Source organism: Notamacropus eugenii, chromosome 7, assembly GCF_028372415.1.
Source record: "Notamacropus eugenii isolate mMacEug1 chromosome 7, mMacEug1.pri_v2, whole genome shotgun sequence".
NCBI lineage: Eukaryota > Metazoa > Chordata > Mammalia > Diprotodontia > Macropodidae > Notamacropus > Notamacropus eugenii.
Window position 1 is genome coordinate 45,843,841 of NC_092878.1, and position 19,324 is coordinate 45,863,164.

The following is a 19,324-nucleotide window of genomic DNA, read 5'->3' on the forward strand; positions in this document are numbered from 1 at the left end:
TTGAGAACCACCGTATATTGCAATGTATCTAACTCTAACTAGTTGTGATCTAAGATTTGTTTCACAACCACCAATGATGGGGAGCTCACTACGTCATGAAGTAGCCCATTTCATTTACAGATAGTTCTAATTGTTAGAATTTTTTTTCTGACAGCAAGAATAAATAGGACTCTTTGAAACTTATACATACTGCTTCTGATTTCATGACTTCTGGAGCTAAGAAGAAGTCTAGTCCATTTTCAACATAATCACTAGACTCCAAATCCAGGTCTGTTGTCTATTAGGCATAATGGGAGTCTATGTCAAGGTTCTAACTTGCTATAATACCACTTTTAACCTTAACTAAAATATTTGACTTTCATTCTAACAAAACTGAGGGATAACCCACTTGCTCCATGGGTGTCTACGCAATGTCAACAGGAAAGGGAAAGGAAAAGGAATAAGCATTTATATAATGCCTACTTTGTGAAGGGCACTGGGCTAAGAGCTCCATAAACATTTTATCCTCACCACAACCTTTAAGAGATAACATGTTATTATTATCATCATTGTGCAGTTGGGGAAATTGAGATGAATGAAGGTTAAGAGGTTTGCCCGGGGTCACAGAGCTAGTAAGTGTCTGAGGCTGGATTCTTGACTCCAGGCCAAGCACTCTATCCAACTTACCACTAGCTCTAGAGGAAGGCTCTGATCATGTTGGGTAGACTCTCAGTGAAGGACTTACAGGAGGACATGGATAGGATGGAAAGATTTACTTTCATTGTGATTTGTACCATTGGAAGGAAGATTCCTCAGAATACTGATATATCTTCATTTTCCTTTTGGATATGGAGGATTTTCCAGTCATGATAATAGAGGAGGGGAGCAAAGTGGATAGTGAGTTGGCTTCACACTCAGAAAGAATGAGTTTTAAGTCCTGCCTTTGATATATACTAGCTATATAACCTTGGGCCAATTTCTTGATCTCTCAGGACCCCAGAGGAAGTTAGTTCTAAGACTGTAAGTTGTAGAACAGGTGTTCATTTGCATTGGTAGGGGAAGATTCCTCATTGGAAGTTCCCAATACCAACAAAATCACAAATCTAGAAATCATCATAATAATAGAAAATGATTTCATTTTGCCACAGAATTCATATTTATTCTCCTCAAAGCTCATGCTTCCTTTATAGCTGCTAACTATGCTTAAGGAAAGGATCAAATTCTCGATAATGGATTGACTTCTTGATTTCTTATGTAAATATCTCTTGAGTCACCCCAAGCTTGGCTCATGTGAATTTCAAAAGAAAGAATTCATCATCAGAGGAAAATATTTTTGACAAGACTTTTTTTTTTGTTTTGTAATTTGTTTTTATTATCGAAAACACACTGAATTTCCATAGTACAGCAGATCTTGTAAGAAAAGAGGAAATGTAATTGATATTATATATATACGCATATATATATTTGTATATATGTGTATATATGCGTATATGCACATATACGCATATATATATTTGTATACATATATGTATATACGCATATATACATATATATACACACATATATATGTATATGACAGTTTACATGACTAAGGCATTTAGGCTTAAGAGCAGTTGTCCTGGTATGTGTGCAAGCACATTTACTTGGACAAATACTGATACACTTAGGCACACACAGAAGGCATGTCATCTGACACTATACACTCTCTTGTCTCTCACATGCATTTGTGTTTGAGAATTTCACCTTAATGATTTTCGTTTTTTCCTCTTACATCAAATAAGTCTTCTGTTTTGTTTTTACCAATGAGTTCAGGAGTTGTTCATAGAATAGTTCATAGAACAGTTCTAGAAACACAGAACTTGTAATAATCTACTCTTCAAGAGTTTGCTTACACATTCAATATTAATGGTGCACATAAAATAGACCCTATTCCATGGAAAGTTTCACTCTCTTACCAACATGAGGCTCAAGTAAGAAAAACACTGATTTGCAAAGGCACAGTGGAGACAGGTTTAATGCATTAAATATAACATGAATCATTCACAAGAACAAGTTTAGTGTTTCAGGGAACTTTTGTTAATACAACACAGTTGGGTCACATAAAATACAAATGCTTCTGTTGATTTGTCTTGGCAACTAAGATACATCAACAGTGCTAACAGTTTAACAGCTTTGTTCCCATCTGACAGAAAATGATGGCAGTTCTGCAAGGCGAATGTTAAACCTGACCGTATGTATTTATTAATTCCACAGTGTTTTGACAGATTATAGGGGCTATAACTTAGAGGATGCTGACCCGCTCACTGAGGGCTCTCATCTCTGTTTCCTCTGGCTCTGGGTTTGCGCTGTGCTCAGCATTCTGATCGCTAAGGTGGGCTGGATACTGCAGACCCTGATCTCCCGCATACTGTTCCCACCTCAAGTCGTCGCTTTCATGTGTGATGTAGCGTTCCCCAATCTTGCATTCTAGTTCTCGTAAGTCTAACCAGGTCTGATAGTCCTGGGAAAGAAAGTCCAAAATGTTAACAATGAGATCATTAAACATAGTAACCACAAAGCCCATGTTTTAGGGGAGAAAGCAATGTAGTCTGAAGACATGAGTTTGTATCCCAGCTCTGCATCTCCCTTGTCATACCAGGTGCTTTGTCTGATCTATAGAAAGAAGACTGAGTCTGGAAATAAAGATCTTGGGTTCAAATCCTACCTCTCTGTATGACTTTGAGAAAGATCACTAACCCACCCTGGGTCTTAGCTTCTATAGTCATAAAATGAAGGCTTGGACTACATGAGGCCTCTTCTAGCTCAATATTTATGATCCTATGAGGTAACCCCTCTTAATTTTCTTACATGTATAATGAGGAGTCTCTATGAGCTGACCTCTACAGTCCTCTTCTAGTTCTAAATCTTACGATCCTTGGAATTTTTCTTGTAGAATTCAGTTCCAACTCTGCAATCAGAGTTAATACCTCTTTATGACTATATTTACTGTATGACTATATATTATACTTTATGATTATATTACTATATGACTATATTTATGACTTCATTACTGTAGAAGTAATTCATCTTTTCTAAGCTTACCCGAACTTGACAGGGTCAGTACAGGCAAACAGCACAAAGGCAAATGTGTGTTTCCAATTTGTTTTAGTGGCAGGAGGGATCTGAAGTTGTGATTTCCTTAGCATGGGGGACTCTGAGTAAAGAAACTCCCTTCATCAAATGATTAGAATGGCAAGTTATCTTTACCTAGCAGTCCTAAAGAATTACATGTGGTCAGTGAGAAGTTAAATGGCTCTCCTAGGGTTGCACAATTAGAAAGTGTCAGAGGCAGGATCGGAACTGAATTCTTCTGGACTCCAAGGATGGCTCCCTATCTCCTCAAATATGCAGCCTGATGGTATAACTCTTCTGATACATATCTTTCATTATACTTTGAATCCAAGTTGCCTGATTTAGGAATACAAATATTGTGAGCCATGCAATTTCCTAATTTGGTTTCCTATTACATGTATAAGCTCTGAATATTCCATTTATGAGAATTAATTTTCAACTTAGAGCTAGTTATGCTAAGTATTTTTAAACATTTTTTAAGTGTATATGATAAATATCTGTTGTATGTTAGAATGAATAAGAGCTCAGGTTTTGAAAATACATCCTGTAAACTAACACCAAATGAGCAGATGGGCATCTCTTTGGTTATTTGCCTCATGAATACAGATGCTTTTTAAATCCAGCCCTCTGAGTTCTTATGTCCTGGTTTTTTTTTTCAGGAAAATGGGGTGAAAGGAGGTTAGGGAATTATTTCTTTAAAATGAAATACATTATAAGCTACATGGTTTGTTAAATTCCAAGTTGTCCTATGCATTTTGGCAATGAATATAACTTAGGAAAAGGTCCTGTAATTCTTGAGGTATTTTCATTCTTAGAAATACATCAATAAGCATTTTGTAAAAATAAAAACAACAGCACAACTGCTATAAATATTTAGTAGTTAATCCTGTTGAGAGAGAATATGAAATTATTGATGGATTACCTGTAACCACGGGTGACTCAGTGTCTTGTCCACACTATAGCGCTTTCTCATTTTCACTTGCAACAAATTATTGATGAGATCAATGGCTGGGGGAAAAATATTTGTTTTTAATTTATAGCAATTGATAAATTGGTAGTCATATTATAAGTCATTATTATGAGAGGATGACAAATTTCTCAATGTATTTTATGCTCCTTTGAAGCTTCCATCTTAGCTCTGTACATTAAGAATATATTAAGTATATTAGTCACGACAAACTCTTCTGGACCTTAATGAAGAGATTTTATCATTTTTCTTGGAGATTCCAAGATATCAACTGAACAATCACAGGAAGGATATTGTAATAAATGTTCATTCATTCAACAAGCATTTATTAAATACCTACTGTGTTTTTAGGTCCTCTTCTGAGCATTATGGCTAAATAAATTTAAAAAAGAAATAGTTCTTGCCTTCAAATAGCTTATGTTTTACTGGGGAAAACAAATGAGTTTACAGATGAGCAAATGTAGAATATTACAAATGCAAAGTAAATCTTTACAGCCTATGGGGAGAAGCAATTTCCATTGACTCAGTGCAAAACCAGTGAAACTATTTAATCCTTTTAGGACTTTTTCTTTAAGAAAATACTTCATTTATGAGAAGCAGCATGATATAATGGAAAGATGAGTCACCTTGGCATTGCAAATATCTGGTTCAATGTTCTGCCTCTAATCTACATTAGCTAATATGATCTTCCTGAGATAGTAGATACAATATATTTTAAGGACTTTTAATTTACATGTGAGAAGCATCATGGCATAGGAGAGAAAGGTTTAGCTTTTGAGCAAGGTGGTTCAAGGCCTGCCTCCAACACATACCACTTGTGTGGCTATGGGCAAGAGTCACATCTCAGCAGAGCCAAGATGGCGAAGTAGAAGCAGAGACTTGCTAGAGCTCTCCACCCAAGCCCAGTCAAATACTTGTAAAAAATGACTCTAAACAAATGCTGGAGCTGCAGAACCCAGTGAATGGTATAAAGCAAATCTCTAGCCCAAGACAGCCTGGAAAGTCAACAGGAAGTTTCTATCACACTGGGCTGGGAGCAGAGCCCAATCCAGTATGGGCCAGGCCTACACAGATGGATTGTGAGCACGCCTGGAGGGGACTGAATCTTTGGCACCTGTGGCAGTTTTCAGACTTCACAACCCCAAAAAGCTGAGGACAAATTTGGAAGATCAGTAGAAAAAACCTGTGGGACCTGTATGAGAGAGTAGAGTGGTCTAGCCCAAGTCCGAGGGTGGCAGAGGAAGTGGAGGAGCCCACAGCATCAGGGGCAGCAGCAGGGGCTGTTTCTACAGTTCTAGGTTCACAAATTGTGCAGGGATCAAACACCTGACAGTATACTCCTCCACCCCCACTGGAAGCAGACAAATAGCTCGAAAATCAAGTAAATGACTGGGGAAATGAGCAAAAATCAGAAAAAGAATCAGACTATATAGAATTTTACTTTGATGACAAGGCAAACCAAAACATATAAACATAAGAAGACAACAAAGTCAAAGCCACTATATCCAAAGGCTCCAAGAAAAATATGAATTGGTCTCAGACCATGGAAGAGCTCAAAAAGGATTTTGAAAATCAAGTAAGAGAAACAGAGAAAAATTGGGAAGATAAATGAGAGCGATGCAAGGAAATTTTGAAAAACTAGTCAACAACTTGCTAAAGGAGACCCAAAAAATGCCAAAGAAAGTAACATTTAAAAACATAGACTAACTCTAACTCTAACTAAAGACAAAAGAGATCCAAAAAGCCAATGAGGAGAAGAATACCCTAAAAAGTAGAATACGCCAAATGGAAAAGAAGGTCTAGAAGCTCACCGAAGAAAATATATCTTTAAAGATGAGAATGGAGCAGATGGAAGCTAATGACTATATGAAAAATCAATAAATTATAAAACAAAACCAAAGGAAAGAAAAAATAGCAGACAATGTGAAATATCTCATTAGAAATATAACTGACCTGGAAAATAGATCTAGGAGAGATAGCTTAAAAATTACTGGAATACTTGAAAGCCATGATTAAACAAAAAGAGCCTAGACATTATTTTTCAAGAAATTATTAAGGAAAACTGTGTTGATATTCTAGAACCAGTGGGTAAAATGGATATTGAAAGAATTCACTGATTGTCTCCTGAAAGAGATTACAAAAGGAAAACTGCTAGGAATATTATAGACAAATTCCAGAGCTCCCAGGTCAAGGAGAAAATACTGCAAGCAGTCAGAAACAAACAATTCCAATACTATGGAAACACAATCCAGATAATACAAGATCTAGCAGCTTCTACATTAAGGGACTGAATGGTTTGTAATATTATATTACAGAGTTCAGAGGAGCTAGGATTAAAACAAAGAATCACCTACCCAGCAAAATTGAGTACAATACTTCAGAGGAAAAAAGGGTCATTTAATGAAATAGAGGTCTTTCAAGCATTCTTGATGAAAAGACCAGAGCTGGATAGAAAATTTGACTTTCAAACACAAGAATCAAGAGAAGCATGAAAAAGTAAACAGGAAAGAGAAATCATAAGGGACTTACTCAAGCTGAACTGTTTACATTCCTACATGGAAAGATAATATTTGTAACTCTTGAGACTTTTCTCAGTATTTGAGTAGTTGGAGGGATTATATATGCATATAGACAATGGGCAAAGGGTGAGTTGAATATGAAGGGATGATATCTAAAAAATAAAATTAAGATGTGAGAGAGGAATATATTGGAAGAAGGAGAAAGGAAAGAACAGAATGGGGGTAAATTATCTCACATAAAAGAGGCAAAAAAAAACCCCTTTTTCAATAGAGGGGAAGAGGGAGGAGGTGAGAGGAAAAGAGTGAAGCTTACTTTCATTGTATTTGGCTTAAGGAGGGAATAACATGCACACTCAATTTGGTATTAAAATCTATCTTACACTACAGGGAAAGTAGGGGGGAAGGGAATAAATAGGAGTTGAAAGGGATAACAGAAGGGAGGGTAAATGAGAAGAGGGGCAATTAGAAGTAAACACTTTTGAGGAGAGACAGGGTCAAAAGAAAGAATAGAATAAATAGGGGAGGCAGGATAGGATGGAGGGAAATATAGTTAGTTGTTCACAACATGACTGTTATAGAACTGTTTTGCATGACTACATATGTACAACCTGTATCGAATTGCTTTTCTTCTGAATGTGGATGGGTTGGGAGGGAGGAAAGCAGAGAAGTTGGAATTCAAAGTTTTAAAAATGAATATTAAAAATTGTTTTTACATGGAACTAGCAAATAAGACATACAGCAATGGGGTATAGAAATCTATCTTGCTCTACAAGAAAATAGAGGGGAAGGGGATGAGAAAAGGAAGGGTGTGATAGAAGGGAGGGCAGATTGAGGGAAGGGGTAATTGGAATGCATGATCTGTGAGGGTGGGCAGAGGTGAGAGATGGGGAGAATATTTGAAACTCAAAATCTTGTGGAAGTGAATGATGAAAACTAAAAATTAATTTATTAATTAAAAAGACCAAAAAAAAAAAAAAGAATAATATCTCAATAACACCCCCTCCCCACAGTAAATTCTCTAAGCCCACAGATTTTGGGTGAGTTGTGTGATGCTTAAAAAGTTCAAGAGACATAATTTCTGGGTAATTAGTCATTTTATTAATAATGTCAGCACATTAATGAAAGGAGGTCTGTGGTACCCTCAAATGCCAAAGACTATGATGGAGGAGGGCTCATGGCTCATATGCCCTTTGGAAGAGGAGTGGTTCTGAGGATGACAATCAACTCTGATTGGTTAGCAGTTAATGAGAGATAGACTTTACAAAGAGAAGTGAGCTCACTCCAATGGGGTTTGAGAGTGACATCATGTCATTTTTAGACAGAGAGATGATTCCAGACAATCTCCAGCCTGGTGCAATCTAAACAAAGAGTTTACCCCAACCCAAGGCTGAGTTAGTTGGTAGAGTAACAATACTCACAATGAGGAAAATGTTAATCTTATCTTCCATCAGTCCTGACCTAGAAAGATTGGACAAGGAAATGTGTTCATCCTTTGTTGCCAAAGAAGACCACGCCATCAGAGAAATAATGACATGACTTGTACTTGACTTTGTTTTGAGTGAGGGAGGGCTGTGCAGACTCCTCCAGAGCCATCTGAACCCAGTGCCCAGATATTCATCAGGAGGACTGGAGATGACCCAGGATGAGGCAATTGGAGTTAAGTGACTTGCCCAAGGTCACACAGCTAGTGAGTGTCAAGTGTCTGAGGTGAGATTTGAACTCAGGTTCTCCTGACTCCTGCACTGGTGCTCTATCCACTGTACCCCCTAGATGCCCTGGACAAGAAAATAGGACAAGGAAAAAAAAATCTGGGGTCTCCCCAATTTTATTAATTGCCTATTAATATGAGACAGAAATAATCTCTCTCAGTATGTTTTGTACTGCCTATTTTTTTTATTTATACTTCATAAAATATAGTCAGTATATTTTATTCTTTATGACTATAGCACTATATGATTATATTTATGACTTCATTGCTATAGAAGTAATTCATCTCTATAATATATAAAGTACAAAATACTTTCTCTCAGCTGTTGATCTGCATTAAGTGGGAAGAATTTCCATTCTTGGCATTTTCTATTGGAATAAAAACTCCAGGTCTGGCCCAGCCACCACCCCAACATCCTACCTCATTTGGTTATATCTGTATTTGGACTATAGGTAAGTATAGTTAAATTCAGTAAGGATGTTAAGCTGTAACATGGTTTTACAAATTTGAAAACAGAGCAGATTGTAGCCTTTTTGGGACCAGTTACCAGTTACATGGCTTTCCGGTCCATCTTCTTAGGACTGTAACATATTCAATTCAATGATATACTTTTAATAGACTCCTACTATTTACATGGATCTGCAGTAGATAGGAAATCTAACTAGATGAATTAGACATAGGTCTGGCTAATAATAATTTATAATCTAGGAGTAAATTAAACCCTATCATCTTATAAGAATATTTTAAAAGAGTCTCTCCCTAAGTGCATTAGCTTATACTTTCTCATACTGATACATATTGGCTACTTTTCTGCCCATGCATAGCTTTGAAATATATTCTCACAGTGTATTCAATCAATATGGCATTTTGACATTCAGAAGGATTTAATTTTTTCTTCAAATTTAGTAGAAAGCAGTGATATTTAATGTGACTTTTTACCCTACTCTTATAACTATGTCACTTAGAATATAGAGTCTTCTATCAAAGTAGTTTACTATAACCATTTGCAAAATTTTATCCCAATTACTTTGCCATCCATAATGTGTTCTCATAATGATGCTATATTCCTCAAATACTCCCTAAATGGATCTGTAATCTTATTATTTTGGCCTTGGGGTATTCTTTCTAGGTTTGGAATTTCAGAGTTCCCATCAAATCATTCCCACCTGCCAATACTGTTCAATTCTTGAATGTATTCTCCCATAAGCTCACTACAAGGAGTCTCTTTTTTTTGAAATGATAAGGATATGATCACTTTGGAGTACATAGGTTGTCCACTGATTTTCTCTCACTTCTCACTTATATGTCTAAACTACTTTTTATTGCTTGTTTGTTTCTCTGATTGTATTCCTTCCACTACTTCCCCTTTAAAACCTCCATTTGTAATGTGCTTCAGCCTGTTCATGACTACCAGGTTCCCCTCCACTGTCCTTTGGGTGATCCTTAATTTCAATTCTTTGTAGTCTCTAGTGTTCTATGACTGGCAGTCATCAATATGTCAAAAAGCTATGGCACAAAATACATAAAGTACTTTTTGATGGAGAAATCACGTGCAGTGAAATATATCCAAATGCTTTCAATGGTTCTGTCTACTTTTGTCCTAGCTATGGTACCAGGGCACAGTTCAATTTCAAATTTCCCACATATGCCCTCAAGATCTTTTGAAAATGTAGCTCTCCAAGTAAACTACTTATTTGAGCATGTGAGTTAAAATATCCATTCACAAGATTTGTTCACTGGTGGGTAAAGTGCATGCTTTATTCAAGCCTCATGAAATCGGACAGCAAAAATGGTGGGCTGCCAACAGTGGCAGAGCTTATGTACAATTGGAAATGTGTAGCAGAATTGTCTCCCCAGAAACTGCAGGGAAAAATGCAGAAAATTAATTCACTCATTTTGCTTTGAATTTTATAATTAGGAATGCAAGAGCAAAGCAACTCAATAAAAGACCTCGTGTTATTGTTGTTTACCCAAATTGGCCCCCACAATCTACCACAATGCCAGATGAGGAGTCAGAGTATAGGGGGAGTGTAATATACAATGATGAAGAAATTGTCTACTGCATGAAGCATGCAATCAGCAGCCTCATTAGTGCCATGGTACCTGAGGCACCTATGCAGCTGGATATGCAGTATCAAGGCAATATAAAGTATCTAACATGCAAAAAATATGATGACATGAGAGAATTCTTTGTCTATTCTAATATGTGTATGTAAACATGTATGCATATATTTATATATAGCTGTAAATATATATGTGTCTCTTTGCATGTATACATAAACACATATTGTAACATACAAAAATATTATGACAGAATTCTTCTATTCTAATATGTATGTGCATATATGTATACGTATATTTATATATAGGTATAAATATATATATATGTGCCTCTGTGTATGTATACATACACACATTGTAACATGAAAAAAAATTATAAGATATGAGAGAATTCTTTGTCTATTCTAATGTGTGTATATATGTATACGTATATTTATATATAGGTATAAATATATATATGTATGTGCCTCTGTGTATGTATACATACGCACATCTACATATATAGATTTTTAAGACAACTAGGTGGCATAATCCATATAAAGAGAAGGCACTAAGAAAATGGAAATCTAATGCTGTCATATGGCTCAAATGTGTTGAGTTAGGCACACTAGAAGGACAGGTTGGTCACATGACTGTTTTTGAAGGGCTTATCTCTGACAATAGATCAAACAATTCAAATTCTTGGCTACTAATGAATGATTTTTTTGTATTAAAAATAGAAGTAATTCATTTTAATTGTTGCGTTCCCTTCCCAGCATAATCTTGTTGATGGTGAACTCTGATCAAGTCATTTTCTTGATCAGAATCTTTCACTGACCCTGCAGTATCTATCCAACAAAATCCAAATTCCTTATGATGACATTTAAGGCCTGCCATGATCTGGAACCAGCCCACCTTTTCATCACAGATTCACCATTCCTGCCAAGTTGGACTATTCACCATCCTTGAACTCTTCTTTACCTTTGTTTCCATGTCTTGGCCCAGGAAATAGTCGGTTCCCCTCAGGCATGTTGAAATCATACTCATATTTCAAGACACAAATAAAAAGCCAACTCCTTCATGATACTTTCATAAGCTCTCTATCCCCCTACATTCAGCCAAAAGTCATTTCCCTTCAAAAAATTCATTGCTTCTTATTCTCCTACTCATTTATTTTGTGACACATATTTGCACTCTTTGTGTATGATTGATCCAGCTAGACTTTCAGCTCCTAGAGGGAAGAGGCTATGTTTTATTCATTTTTGTACTGCCATTGGGGCTTAGCACCAGCTTTTGTAGTAATCATAACTGTGGCTAACTTTTACATAATGATTTGCAAAGGACTTTACAAATGTGATTTCATTTGATCCTCCAATAACACTGTGAAGTAGGCACTCTTATTATCCCCATTTTATAGACAAGGAAATTGAGCCTGAGAGGTTAAGTGACTTGCCCAGGGTCACATACATAGTTAAGTGTCTGAAGCAGGATTTGAACTAAGGCCTTCCTTGGCTCCAGAACTACCACTTTATTCACTGAGCCACTTATCTGCCTCTTTATACACAGTAGGTACTTAATAATTTTTTATTTTTTTTATTTATTAAACTGAGCCAACAATGAAGAGAGCTCCTGATAGTTCTCCTACATTTGATGCTGAATAATAAGAACCTTTAAATCAGTCTTTTTATGAACAACATTGCCTATTCAGCTTAGATTGAGACTGTGCCAATTAAAATCAGAAATGACTTTCACGGGCAGAGGCAAGACAGCGAAGCAGAAAGATGGACCTGTGGAAGTCTGCCCACCCCCATATCCCATAAAATACCTGTAAAAATGGCTCTAAACAAATTCTAGAGCAGCAGAAGCCACACAGAGTGAAAGATTTCCAGTCCAAGGCAGCCTGGAAGGCCAACAGGAAAGGTCTGTCACACTGGGCACACAGCCTGGCCTTGGCAGTGCAGCAGGGACAAAACTGGAGCAGTCAGAATCCCTGACAGCAGCTGCAATTCCCAGATCCCTCAACCCACAACTTCAAAGGTCAGAGACAAAGCACTTTCACCTGCATGAGAAGGAAAAGCTGTCTGGCCCTGGTAGCCCCACGGTGGCAGCAGTTGCTGCAGCACAGTCCATTTTAGGGGTCCTCAGTCTAAAGCCCCTGGGGGAATGATGTGGATGATCTGGATCTCAGCCCTGAGTGGAGTGAGGGTGAGGAGGAGTGCTGGCTAGCCTGGTGGAGCTGGTGGAGGTTCTGGAGAGGGAACCCTACTGGCAGATCCTAGGCAGAACAGAGTGCTTGTGATTGCTCATAGACAAGAACCCAGGCCAGGAGCAGAGTAAGCTTCTCTCCCTTGATTGTGCCACCTTGGAGGAACTAAGAACTTACAGGTCCCCAGACTATACCCTCTTCTTGACAAAGGACTTAAAAGTCAAATACCTGGTGGGAAAATGACCAAGAAAGGGGAAAAAAATAAGACTCTTGAAAGCTACTTTCTTGGTGAACAGATATTTTCTTCCATTCTTTTGGATGAGGAAAAACAATGCATAACATCAGAGGAAGACCTAAAAGTCAGGGCTTCTGTATCCAAAACCTCCAAAATAAATATGTAGTGGGCTCAGGCCATGGAAGAGCTCAAAAAGGATTTTGAAAACCAAGTAAAAGAGATGGAGGAAAAATTGGAAAGAGAAATGAGAGCAATGCAAGAAAATCATGAAAATTGAGTGAACAGATTGCAAAAGGAGACCCCAAAAATGCTGAAGAAAATAACACCTTTAAAAATAGGCTAACTCAATTGGCAAAAGAGGTCCAAAAAGCCAATGAGGAGAAGAATGCTTTAAAAAGCAGAATTAGCCAAATGGAAAAGGAGGTCCAAAAGCTCACTGAAAAAAATAGTTCTTTAAAAATTAGAATGCAGAAGATGGAAGCTGCTTTAAGAGAAACCAAGAAATTACAAAACAAAATGAAAAGAATGAAAAAATAGAAGATAATGTGAAATAACTCATTGGAAAAACAACTGACTTGGAAAATAGATCCAGGAAAGATAATTTAAATATTATGGGACTACCTGAAAACTTGATCAAAAAAAGAGCCTAGACATCATCTTTCATGAAATTATCAAGGAAAACTGCCCTGATCCAGAGGGCAAAATAAATATTGAAAGAATCCACTGATCACCTCCTGAAAGAGATTTGAAAAGAGAAACTCCTAGGAATATTGTAGCCAAATTCCAGAGTTCCCAAGTCAAGGAGAAAATATTACAAGCAACTAAAAAGAATCAATTCAAGTATTGTGGAAATACGATCAGGATAACACAGGATCTGGCAGCTTCTACATTAAGGGACTGAAGGACTTGGAATATGATATTGCAGAAGTCAAAGGAACTAGGATTAAAATCAAGAATCACCTACCTAGCAAAACTGAGTATAATACTTCAGGGGAAGAAATGATCATTTAATGATATAGAGGACTTTCAAGCATTCTTGGTGAAAAGACCAGAACTGAATAGAAAATTTGACTTTCAAACACAAGAATCAAGAGAAGCATGAAAAGGTAAACAGAGAAATCATAAAGGACTTTCTAAAGTTGAACTGCTTACATTCTTACATGGAAAGATAACATTTGTAACTCTTGAAACTTTTCTCAGTATTAGTGTAGTTGAAGGGATTATATTCATATATAGAGACAGAGGGCACAGGGTGATTTGAATAGGAAGGGATAATATCTAAAAACATAAAATTAAGGGGTGAGAGAGGAATATAGTGGGAAGAGAAGGGAAGAAATGGAATGGGGCAAATTATCTCTCATAAATGAGGCAAGAAAAAGCTTTTTCAGTGGAGGGGAAAGGGGGGAGTTGAGAAGGTAAAAGTGAAACACTCTCATCACATTTGACTTAAGAAGGGAATAACATGCACACTCAATTTGTATGAAAATCTATCTTATATTACAGGAAAGTAGGGGAGAAGGGGACAAGTAGGGTGAGGGGATGATGGGAGGAGGGAACAGTTAGAAGTAAACACTTTTGGGGAAAGACAAGGTCAAAAAAGAGAACAGAACAAATTAGGGGCAGGAGAGGATGGAGGGAAATATAGTTAGTCTTACACAACATGACTATCATGGAAGTCTTTTGCAAAAGTACACGTATATAGCCTATATTGAATTGCTTGCCTTCTCAGTGGGGATGGGTGGGGAGGAAGGAAGGGAGAGAAGTTGGAACTCAAAGTTTTAGGAACAAATGTTGAGAATTGTTTTTGCATGCAACTGGGAAATAAGAAATACAGGTAATGGAGTATAGAAATTTATCTTGCCCTACAAGACAAGAGAGAAGATGGGGATAAGAGAAGGGAGGGGTGTGATAGAAGGGAGGGCATATTGGGGGAAGGGATAATCAGAATGCATGATGTTTTGGGGTGGGGGACGGGGAAAGATGGGGAGAAAATTTGGAACTCAAAATTTTGTGGAAATGAATGTTGAAAACTAAAAATAAATAAATAAACATTAAAAAAGTGACTTCTACTTTCATGTATGTGCCATGTCCTGGTTGCTATTTAGCAGTATGTCCCTGGGCAAGTCACCTAATTTCTTTTTACCTCTGTTTCTTTCGCTACAAAATGGATGTAAATTTTTGTTCTAAAGAACTTCCCTTTTAGAGTTATTGAGAGGATGAAATGAGATATTATTTGTAAACAGTGCTTACTATAGCACATGGCACATAGTAGGTGCTACATAAATGCTTATTCCCTCCCCCTTCCCTAGACATAAGAGTTACAAGATATCAGAGCCATATAGTTCAGCTCCCTTGTTTTACTGACAAGCAAGTAGAAGCCAAAGAAGGTAGGGTGATTTGTCCAAGGAAGCATCAGAACTGATCTGACACTAGTTCTTCTGACTCCAGAACACTCTGCCTTCTGCTTCCCCTACCTTTATTTATTATTTGGAAGCATATTTTTTGTTTTTAACATTTCAGGTATATAAATATGATACAATCACTGCTCTTGCTGTCTCCTTAAGGGGTGAAAGCATGTCCATGAAACAACAAGCCAACAATTGCAAGTAACACACAGAATCTAAGAGTTGAAAAAACCCTACGAGATCATTTAGTTGAACAACCTCATTTTACAGATGGGGTAAATGAAGTCCAAAGAAATAAAGTGACTTAAACAGACACAAAGTGGTTTAGTGTCAGAGTCAGAGCTATGAGATCTCCTTTTCAGTGGGAAAAAATTCTTTCTGCAGCATATCTGAAAGATGGTTACATGGCCTCTCCTTGAATACTTCTAGACATAAGAAGCTTTCTGCCCATTAAGTTAGTTTCTTCCACTGTTGGACAGCCGTTGTTAGAAAGGTGATTCTTGTACTGAACCTAAATTTATACCCCTGTAAGCTCTATGTCTTGGCTCTAGTTCTGTCCTTGAATTACAAATAGCAAGTCTACTTTTCTACATGAAGGAAAATGCCATGTCTTCCCTAAATCTCCTTATGTTAACAGTTCTGACATGCATATGAAATTGTATTTTAGAACCTTTGCCATTCTCCCCTCCTCCTCTTGATATATTTAGCTTGTCAATGTCCTTCTTAAAATGCAGTGTATGTAATTCAATGGGATACTGCAGATATAATCTGACCAGAACAGAGTGTAAAAATTATCGTCCATGATCTGCCACCTAAATGTGGTAGCCTTCTGAGCAGTCAGAATAGACTGTGGCTTCAGATTAAGCCTAGTGTCAACTATGCCCTCCCATAGCTTTTTCACATGAACTTCTGTCTAGCCAGGTCTCACCCATCTTGTACTTGTGAAATTCTTTTGGCTCTAAATGTGCAGAATTTTACATTTATCCCTGTTAAATTTCTTCTTGTTGGTTTTGGCCCAGGATTCCAGCCTGCTGAGATTGTTTAGAATCTTGATGCTGTTATCTATCATAGTAGCTCTCTGTTCCAAGTTTGTGTCATTTGCAAATCTGATAAGCATCTATGTCTTCATCCAAGTAATTGAGAAAATGTTGAATAGGAAGGGGCCAAGTTGAAAGAATTGCTGCCAAGGAGAAAAGATTGGACTAGATGGCACTTAAGGTTCCTTCTAATTAATTCTAGAGCTTGGTATGATGGAAGGAATGCTGGATGTGGAGTCAGAAGACCTGGGTTTGAATTTCAAATTTCACCTGTCCCACTTAATACTGGTAAGAGCTTAATAATGTCATGACTGGTAAGTCATTTAACTTCCCCAGCTTTCAATTTTCTTATTTAAAAAATAAGGTGGCTGAACTAGATGGTGTCTGAAGTCCCGTTTATCTCTGGAGTTAGGATATTAGGTACAGAACCCCATGGTTCTCGCTAGATATCTCCCTCTGCATTGAAGAAATTATTCATTAACATTCTAGGTAAAGAGGATCAAGCAATGGAGACTCCTCCTAATAAAGCTAGGTCCTGATTATTTTGAATAATGAATCCCATGAAGTGGTTGCAGCATACAAATTTAGATTAATCAAAGTTACAATATATGTAAAATATGGCAGTTGGTTCTAGCCCAATGGAAATATGCACTGAAAATTTAAATAGTGAGACCACTTCATGGAATTCTCTCTTCACATTAAATGGGCATAGCTGTAGTATTAGCATCTAGCCTACATTTCCACAAGCCTATCATAAGATACTCTGCTAAATGTTTTATCTCTTGGATAAAATACAAACTCATCTGTTTGGCTTTTAAAGCTTTTTACACCCTGGTCCCAAACTATCTTTTTAACTATTATACTTTCCTCTCCTTCCCAATGTAGGTTGAGCTAAACTAGGATTCCTTCTGGCCCTCACAAAAAGCACTCTGCCTTTTATTTATCATTATCCTTATTTTACAGTTGAGGAAACTGAGGTAGGCAGAGGTTAAATAATTATCCCACAGTCACACAGTGTCTGAGGCTGGATTTGAACTCAATTCTTTCTGACTCCAGTTCCAAGGGCTCTATCCATGATACCACTTAACGGTTCACTATTATATAGTCCAGGGGCAACTAGGTGGTACAGTGGATAAAGCACCAGTGCAGGAGTCAGGAGGACTTGAGTTCAAATCTCATCTCAGACACTTGACACTCACTAGTTGTGTGACCTTGGGCAAGTCACTTAACCCCAGTTGCCTCATCCTGGGTCATCTCCAGTCATCCTGATGAATATCTGGTCACTGGATTCAGATGGCTCTGAAGGAGAAGTGAGGCTGGTGACCTGCACAGCCTTCCCTCACTCAAAACAAAGTCAAGTGCAAGTTATGTCATTATTTCTCTGACAGCATGGTCTTCTTTGGCAACAAAGGATGAACACACACAATATATAATCCAGATTTGATCAGAGGTAATGAGGCATGGACTGAAATTTGCTCTGAAATTTAAAAATTTGTTTTCTTAAAGTTTAAGCTCCATGTTTATCTATGACCATCACTGCCTTTCTTTGAAGTCACAACTTCTAGAGTAGCAAAGTTATTTTCTCTCAAAGTCCCTGCCACTTCCTTGTGGAGAAGAATGAAGACCAGAAGAGCAATTTCCCCCTTTTTGGAGGATAAAAATGCTGATGAGTTAAGAATTTATCAGACTGAACAGCATTAGACTTGGTAGTTCCCTGGATGACAGTCCAAGGCCCCTAGCTCCATCAGAGGTCATCTTGGAGACAGGTTTGTAATTGAACAAATATAAAATGCCACAATATAAACTGAAGATTTAAATCCTAAGACTTAGGTAATATTATGAAAATGAGAGCTCTCTTAGAAAGTTTGACATATAGATTTTACTTGTGATGAACTAAGGGAAGGATCACTGAAACCCAGGAACATATCATGCATATATTCTGAATTATAAAGAAAATAGACAACTGGACAGAAAAAGCCAATTGTATGTAAACCTAGGATGATAGCTTTGGATCCAGTGCAAAAACCAGATGGCAACAGTGCGAAGAGCATGCACTGGTATCAATGAAGCGATATGGCACAGTGGATAGAGTCTTAGCCTTGGGATCAGGAACATCTGTGCACAAGTCCCTCTCCTGACACCTAAGTGTCCTTTGACCATGGGCAAGTTTCTCAAGCTCCAAGTGCCCCAGAAAATTCTCTAAAAACTCTATAGATCACAGGAGAGATCTGGAAAGAAGCTCAGACGCCAGCTAATTCGATTAATCCTATTTTATATAAGAAAACTGAGCCCCAAGGAACTTAAGTGACTTCTCCAAGGTCACACAGGTACTAATGTCAGAGACATGACATGAATGAGGTCCTCTGACTAAGGAGCCTGTGCTTTTTGCATTTTAAAAGTTGTGGAACACTTGCCAATCTGCATTTTCAGAGGGAGTTTTTTCACTTGGAGATCTCTACATTTAACAAAATCACCTTTTTTGGTTATGGACGATCCTTCAGGTCACTAGGATGCCATTCGGTGCATTAGAATATTTTGTCATCTAGTGCTAAAGAGGCTAAAGAACTTAATAAGATGTTTAAAGTACTTCCTTCTCAGTAGTACTCATAATTCCCATTCTTTTAAAATATGTGAAGGCAGCTAGATGGTTCAGTGGATAGAGCATAGGGCCTGGAGTTAGGAAGACCTAAATTGAAAAATGACCTCAGACACTTATTGTGTGACCCTGGGCAAGTGACTTAACCCTATTTGCCTCAGTTTCCTCATCTGTAAAATAAGCTGGAGAAGGAAATTGCAAACCATTCCAGTATCTTTGTTGAGAAAACCCCAAAGGGGGTCACAAAGAGACTGAACAAAAACAGCTATGTGAAAAGGGTATGCCAGTAGTAACAGAAAATCTGTACTGTTCTGGGCAGCTCCCAGCTACAAAGAAGAGACAGAAAGACCTGAGTTTGAATCCTGCTTCAGATATGTACTAACTATATCATAATGAGCAAGTCATTCAACTGCTTTATGCCTCAGTTTACTCATCTGTAAAATAATAATAATAGCACTTACCTTGCAAAATTGTTGTAAGGATAAAATCGAATGAAATACATTATGCAAAGTACTTTATAA

At 37.4% G+C, this 19,324-nt stretch overlaps 1 protein-coding gene across 15 annotated transcripts in view; it reads right to left on the bottom strand.

Annotated features, from left to right (window-relative positions):
- Positions 1–1,965: 1,965 nt before the first annotated feature.
- The window catches only part of PRKD1 (protein kinase D1), a 435,004-nt gene continuing 417,645 nt past the window's right edge, over positions 1,966–19,324 (bottom strand). For 14 of the 15 annotated variants that reach the window (XM_072622711.1, XM_072622712.1, XM_072622718.1 and 11 more), the window contains 2 exons: positions 4,013–4,098; positions 1,966–2,479 (listed from right to left, as the gene is read on the bottom strand). In XM_072622711.1, the coding sequence (XP_072478812.1) occupies positions 2,261–2,479; positions 4,013–4,098 (305 nt within the window). In that variant the 3' untranslated portion in view covers positions 1,966–2,260. Of the gene's footprint in view, positions 2,480–4,012; positions 4,099–8,008; positions 8,035–19,324 lie in introns of those variants that run through there. The other variant, XM_072622713.1, reaches the window with a different exon arrangement.